This window comes from Notothenia coriiceps, unplaced genomic scaffold, assembly GCF_000735185.1.
Source record: "Notothenia coriiceps isolate Sejong01 unplaced genomic scaffold, NC01 NC01_scaffold00037250, whole genome shotgun sequence".
NCBI lineage: Eukaryota > Metazoa > Chordata > Actinopteri > Perciformes > Nototheniidae > Notothenia > Notothenia coriiceps.
The window spans coordinates 1040103-1047441 of record NW_011369951.1 but is presented as its reverse complement, the minus strand read 5'-3'; the positions used below and the strand labels follow the sequence as shown (position 1 = coordinate 1047441).

General features: G+C 43.7%; 1 protein-coding gene across 2 annotated transcripts in view; it reads right to left on the bottom strand.

Moving 5' to 3' along the window:
• The window catches only part of nocta (nocturnin a), a 9905-nt gene extending 3050 nt beyond the window's left edge, over positions 1-6855 (bottom strand). Inside the window, exon 1 of one of the 2 annotated variants that reach the window (XM_010795824.1) lies at positions 6248-6855. In XM_010795824.1, the coding sequence (XP_010794126.1) occupies positions 6248-6428 (181 nt within the window). In that variant the 5' untranslated portion in view covers positions 6429-6855. Of the gene's footprint in view, positions 1-2465; positions 5673-6247 lie in introns of those variants that run through there. The other variant, XM_010795825.1, reaches the window with a different exon arrangement.
• Positions 6856-7339: the final 484 nt, after the last annotated feature.

The following is a 7339-nucleotide window of genomic DNA, read 5'->3' as shown; positions in this document are numbered from 1 at the left end:
CTGACACTGTGGCGTGCTATTCTCTTCATTCAAGTCTGTCATGTCCTGTAAATGTCAACGATGGATGTGTAATAAGAACGTCAACAGCCTGATGGCAACCGAAAATCCCTCTCTCATCTCAGATAGAAGATATGATTGGAGACGACCAGCCAATCAGAATTGTCCTTCTCGAGTTCTCCGATTGGTTGGTTTTGTGGCACATTTGTAACGCTGTGACAACTTGAGCGAGCGCAGGCAAAGCTGAGCGTGCACAGGCTGGAGAGGTCGAGCGAGCGAGGGAGAGAGAGCGCGTGCAGCGGTCTGCTTGCGCACGGAGCAGGAGTTTAATGAGAAAATATATTTCTCTGTGCTCAAAAATGTTCAAGTGTGCGCTCAATAGCATTTTCTAAGCTCAACATGTTTCATTGCGTGCTCAGGATAGAGGCACAAATATAACGCCATAGTAAAGGGGGTAACACAAGCAACTTAATGAAGCATTTGCAAACGAGACACTCAGGCCCAACCCCAAACCACTCCCTCGACCCTACCCCTCCGTGACGGAGTGAACTCCGTCTGTAGCCACACTCGCAGCTCAACGAGGCTCCCTCCTGTTAGATGGAGGGAGTAAATACAGCGGCAAGCTTTGGGACAAACTCCCCTCTCTCCGGCAGAAACAGGAAATGCCATAACTGTATGTGACAACGGTTTGAAATCAGCCAAAGACAAAAAATGTAAATTAATAACTCAAATAAAACTCCAAACATCTTTAATTGTGTTAAAGCTTTTTTGTAAAGCTCTTTTAGTTTTAAACCTGATGTTTATAAGCTTCTTAGTTTTTGCAACAATCTGTAAGTATACACAACTTTATAATAAAATGCACACATTTACCTTTTTCTAGACTAAACACAGGTATGATCCTAAGTTAAAAAAAGATGAGGTTATCATGAGGTTGTTAACATCGCAGTTTATCAGTGGATGTTTGATGGAACTACTTGTAAACAGCGTGTTTCCTGACGGACACACACAGCGTTGAGACCGGTCAGGTGGAGACCGTCTCAAGTCAGCACCGATGACTTGATAGCCCACTCCCCTTCCACACCGCTCCATACTCGTTGGTTTGGAACAGCACTTAATATGGTGGACCCTCCGCGTGAACGCGCAAATGGAGTGGTAGGGTGTAGGGGGCGGTTTGGGAATGGGCCTTAATGTGGCGGACCCTCCGTGTGAACGCACAAACGGAGGGGTAGTGTGTAGGGCGTGGTTTGGGATTGGGCCTAAATGCCCAGCATTCTGTGCCACTCGATGACGTAGTATACTTGAAATAGTGGCTCTGAAGNAAACATCAAAAGTGTTTATTTGATAGATAGTTTACCCGCCGCCCCCCTCTACTCAAAGAAGGGCGGGTGTGATCTCAGGTCGCCTCACCATGGGGGAGAGAGAGGGGGGCGGCGGGTAAACTATCTATCAAATAAACACTTTTGATGTTTATAAAGTAGTACCGCAATTAGTTCAATTAATCTCACGCCTCAAAATGCCACCAAATTCATTCATACAATATGAATAGTTATGCAGATGTATTTTTTTCCTGGCCTGGGTTTCATGAAACAATAAAGAATTATTTAAAAACGGACTACGGCAACTTGGTACCGTCTTGACCTGTAGTTGACAGTGTTGGGGGAGGGGTACGCTATGCATTGATTCTTGGGTCGAACATTAATACCTACGGTGATGGAGAAAAAAAGGCACAACGCATCACGGGCCCAGTTTAGAAAGAAAAGAAGAAGAAGAGAAAAGATAAAGGTATGCATCTGTAACATCTTATTTATTTAGTTGGGCTTTATTAAGCATGTCATTAAATGATGCTAGTAACCTTAACTCCATTGCTACTTGTTGTTCCTAACATTGTAATCATTTCAAACCATCTTACTTCAGAACGATAATGTGTAGCCCTGCAATAAAAATCTTATAAACAACCACTATAACCGTTGTTGATTTAGTCACCTTCATTTAGCAAGCACCTCAAAAAGTAATCGTACTGACAAGTCCTTTGTGTCATTTTCAATACTGGAGGCTTGATTAAAAGACGAAAGGTGCACCATATCAGCTAGAACCGCCACTGGGTCCACACCTGTACCTATAGTAGGCAATATTATAGCAGAGCTACAGAACAAAAAACCAAACAACTGATCGCCGGTCGGACACTGAATGCAACACTAACTGTAGTTAGTTAGCCAGGCAACTGCATCAGCTCCCCTCGGACACTGTGTCAATGAAACCTACAAGCTCTGTGTCTTGGTTGTGCCGGGCTACCTTTCATACACAGCTGTGGTGATTCCAACAGTCTGGATGCTTATTCTATGATGACATCATTCAAACTCCAGCTCATTTAGGAGAGGGAGACTCAACAGACCAGATCTCATTCAACTGCTCTCTAATGACAAAACAATACTAAAATGGAACTAATCACGATGAAAAAACAAACACACCTTTCTGTTTTGTCCACGGGTTATATACCTAACTCTTCCTTTCCCCCCGCCTGTTGTCCTCTCAGCATTCCTGGCACTCCTCTCCCTGCTGACAGCCTGCTGGATGTGCTATGGGATGGCAGAGTGACTCTCAACACTATGGCAGAGTGACTCGTGACCACACACACACACACACACACACACACACACACACACACACACACACACACACACACACACACACACACACACACACACACACACACACACACACATTCAGGAATGCTCTCCCTCAGTAACAGAATAAACGGCCTGCAGCGTGGGCAGAATAAGGAGGGCACAGTCAGAGCCACACATTGTTGCTTTGGCTCTGTTCATGGGATTTGGTGACAAGAAAAAAATATACAATATCAACAGTGTCATAATTGTAATTGTATCCACACTAGCTCTGTGTACTGCTTCAGAGAGGTATGCAGAGCTAAACTTTTCCTAATAAGTTGCGCACTGGTCCAGAAAGACAACATTCCTCTTGCAGTAGGTAACATTCAGTACTTCCTGCTTTACTTTGTTGATATTTGAACACGCTTCCACACACTTGTGCACATTTTGTAAAAGGTACACAGTGAATTGTTATAATAGGAAACGGTATCTCCCTCATTTTGTACTCAAACTGTTGCTTGGCTGAAGTCCAGCTCCAGGCCTGAGTGAAGCTGCTGCTTAATACTGCACACTGTGGGAGTGGGGTTACAAAGACAGATGAAATTCCTCTGCTATGGCAAACACATGAGCATTAGCTCAATTGCCAGACGGACATATTAGATGAAGTGGTACAGGGTGAAGCCTGAAATAAGGATTGTCCTGAGTATGTGTGTGTGTGCATGCTCACACACTTCATACAATGTTTTTCTGTCCACCGTTGTTTGAGTTTAAACTCTGATAATCATTACTAAAATCCTGTTGACCACTAACAAAGATAAACTGTTGTTCTCAACATCTGATTTAGCAAGTGTCTCAGAGTCACATTTAGCAGATGTAAAGTCTGCAGTGAGCCCTATATAGCTGTCCAAACAGACATGCCGTGAGTGAGTGAGTGATGTTACATAGTGCGCACTCTATTGACCCGTGTCTTGTGGGTTATGCAACTTGGCCTGACCAATCCCATGACTCACTGAGGCCAGTAAAGAAGTGCACAAAGTTACATTAAGACTTTGAGCCTCCAGAGAACACCCAGAATTTCAGATGGCTAATTTGGGAAACAATTGAGCTGCTGACCCAGGCCATGGGGGGGGGGATGTTCATGACAATGTGCATGACCTGACCACCACCGTTATGAACCTAGCCTGTTTCCATGTGACAATACCTACAATAGACAACCTTTCAACCTGGTTAGAGCTGAAGACTCTGACCCAAACACTGGCTCAACACCTTTACTAGCTAGCAGTGCATGTAAAAGGAATTCTAGCACAATACTGTACCACATGAAGAACAAGCACCTGGCTGCCATGTCTGTTTGTTCTCTACTTATGTAAGACAATACCAAAGCTAAAACAAAGAGGATTTGGACATTCATCAGGTGGACACAAACACAATGCGGAACCAAGCATCATGCGGCTATGTTACTGCTAACAACACCACCACTTCAAATGTATTCATGTTGTTCACAAGTGTTCTTTTAAGCCTATCAATTCTATTAAAAACATTTCTTGTTAATATTGAATCAAATAATATCAAAAAGCAAACAATGTAACCCTGCCTATTGCTGCTGCTTTTCTATTGCTCTTCTCTGAGTAAGATAAGGCCTTACTAATGGAGCGGCACTGATCTGCTGCACTCTTTCTTCGTATCGGAAGCAACCAGGTCAATCCTGTGTGCTAACATCTAAGCAGCAGCTTGAGCTCTTGTTCTCAGCACAGTCCTACTATCCTATCTGTCAGCTAGTTGAGTGTGGCACGACATGCAGTGTCAGAGTTTGCAGGAAGGAAACAAAGGCTGCTCAGACCAGCAGCTGCTAGAGAGCCGTCTGAAGAACATCCTGTGTCAGTTTCACTGAGATTAAATACAAGTGGTCACAAACAAGAGCGCCACCACAAGACAGACGAGTACATCTAAACATCTAAACTTCTGCAAAGTCACAACCATGATCACTTTTCTTTTTCATACCAAACTAGCACTAAAGTGGTCTTCCAAATCTTTTGACAAAAAATGAATTACAGGACTGATAAAGATCAACTCTTTAACGTGTGGATGGGTTTTGATTTCATTGTAAATACACTAAATATTTAGTATTCCTTGTTGGAAGAGCAGCAGCCCTCCAAGGAATTTGCAGGAGTAGCGTGTTGAACAGCGCCTCTGTAAATACATCTGGTGTAGAACCTGTTTTGATGAACACATCCTACACGTCATCTGAAGGTTTCAAACTCCTCAGAGCGGACCACCATGGGACTACCCCACAGACCCCCAGGGACATATACTGGGACATGTTTTTGGACTTCAGCTTGGCGTTCATCACCAGGCCATCATGCCTCCAGGACTCTCTGCTGTCCCCACTGCTCTTCTCCCAGGCCACTCTTTATTTATTACCATGAATGTCTGTTTAATTGTGCTGTCAGTAGAGCTGAGTTTATGTCCTCAACTTTCTGTGTGCTGATGTCTGGAACAACTCTACATTTACGTTAGTTTTTGAGGTCCGAAAATAGAGAAGATATTCCAATGAATGCTTTTGTCATGCGTTGTCGATGCCTTACTATCTTCTGAGCGGCCACAATACTAAAAGCAGTAGTTGAGTTTAGTTCATCCACTTCTTGAAAGTATATTTCTTCTGCTCAGCTCTTGCAGCTTTTCCAAAATTGCCCTTTTTTTTGCCCAGTGCTTGTTCTTCAACATTACCTTTATTGTTGTTTGCTAAATTCTCACCACATATAAAGCATAAAAGTAAGCCAGCATTGTTAGCAAAAAAAGCAAATAGTTCTGCATAGTCCTTGCAGAATTCAAGCGTTTGTATTATTCAACCATGGGCAGCTTTCTGAGGACGGAGTCAAAATGTCAGAATTAGCGACCAACAGGTAAATGGTGCGTAAGTGTTGAATGTGTATCTTAATGTCACAGTATCACCTTGAAGTCTTGTGAAAAGATTCTCCGCTTTGCAACAAATGATTAGAATTAATTTCCTTATTATTTGTTCTCAAAGCTACAGGGCTTTGAGGGGATGAAGAGCCGCATGCCGGCCCCTCATCTAACCATCACTTCATGCAAATCCATTTCATTTCTTATTTTATTAAATACTTGTATTTGATTACATGAATGCCCTCTGTAAGGATTTGAACGTATTTGTTTCTCTTGTAGCTGGGAGTCAGGTCCCTACATATGGGTCTGAGGTGTAGACTCTACAGACCTCATACATACACTGAGGAAGGGGTCCTGTTCAATCCTCATCAGAGAATCAGAACTAATGTGTTGGTCGCACTTTGAAGACAGTTTGGAGCTTAGGTGAACAACAAGTATACCATTTTAAATATGTTGGATAGTAGTAACGACGTTACCTTAATAAAGACGGATAAAACTGTAGTATCTCTGTTGATACATTTTCAAGAAGAAGGTTTTTGAAATGTTATAGATCGTTTCATCAATCCCATTTTGAGTCATAAGAGAGTGACAGAACTGATGAGTCAGCGCGCTTTGACGTAGGCTTATTGTTTGTGACGTAATTGGGGAACGTGAGAAAGCCCGATAGAGCTATTGTAACGTTAGAGCTGTCACGCTAGTGAGGAGCCTACTGAAGGTAAGAAGGTATACGGTGGTCCTACCTGATGCTGCCCCAGTGTTGGACGCTCTACTCGGCTTCAGCTGAGGACAGGTCCTTTTGAGTCCCCCTTCTCCTCCACTGACAGCGGAGTGACAGCAGCGTGTCGAACCGGCTGCCGTCCCTCCCCTCGAGGGGGCACATAGTTGGCTTAACAAAGCCGAACAGCGACGAGCTGGATTCATTCTACAGTGTTCAGCGTTAGCGTAGAAAGAGCTGTACGTTACCGGATGCTGTCTGTCACCTACACTGAAGAAACCGAGCCATTTATTTTAAAAGCGTGAGAACTTTCCCCTCGCACAGTCGCACTCGGTTTGACAGGAACACTTCCTTTGTGTGGTGCTCTTGAAGGTAATAGAAAGCCGGCCGGCAGAAGTTACGTTATGCTGCTGTTGAGTCACGAAACTCCCGCCACAGAGGGGTGAGCCAATCATGGTTTAGTCCATAATGTTTTTCAGAGGGCACCAAAATCCGTGAGACCTACTTTTGACATGTCTCTAAATGTTGCATTTTCGTTAGCAAACGGATCAGGAGGACCAAACAAAAATAACTACCTACAGAGCTCCCCCGTTCTTATTATACATCCATGGCTCCCTCCTATCGTCTCCGGTGTCTCGAGCCTCTGAAACGTGTACTATGGAGGCAGGACCAGCGGAAAGAGGGCATTAACATTTCATGAACAATCCAATCAGCGTTTATTACAGAGGAACGACGTCAATAGCACGCCCCCCTACGCCTGTTCCATGGATGTATAATAAGAACGGTCTGTTCCCCTGTTCCATGGATGTATAATAAGAACGGCCTGTTCCCATGGATGTATAATAAGACATCAGTGACGCGTCCGGGTTTTAGGACGCGTCACTGACTGTGGCACTCTATGCTGTCGACACAGTGGTCGTCTCAAATTCTACACCTGAAAACAAGACCTGTAAATTGCCCTACCCAGAATAACCACCATACAGCCAGCACCTGTCTACCCAAAGAATAAGCAGGATTCAGAAGGGCGGTAAAGTAATAATTATCTGTAATTATTTGTCTTAATGTTTTTTTAAACTAAAAAGTCAGAAAGAGTGGCAGAATTATCAGTGTTGGCAAG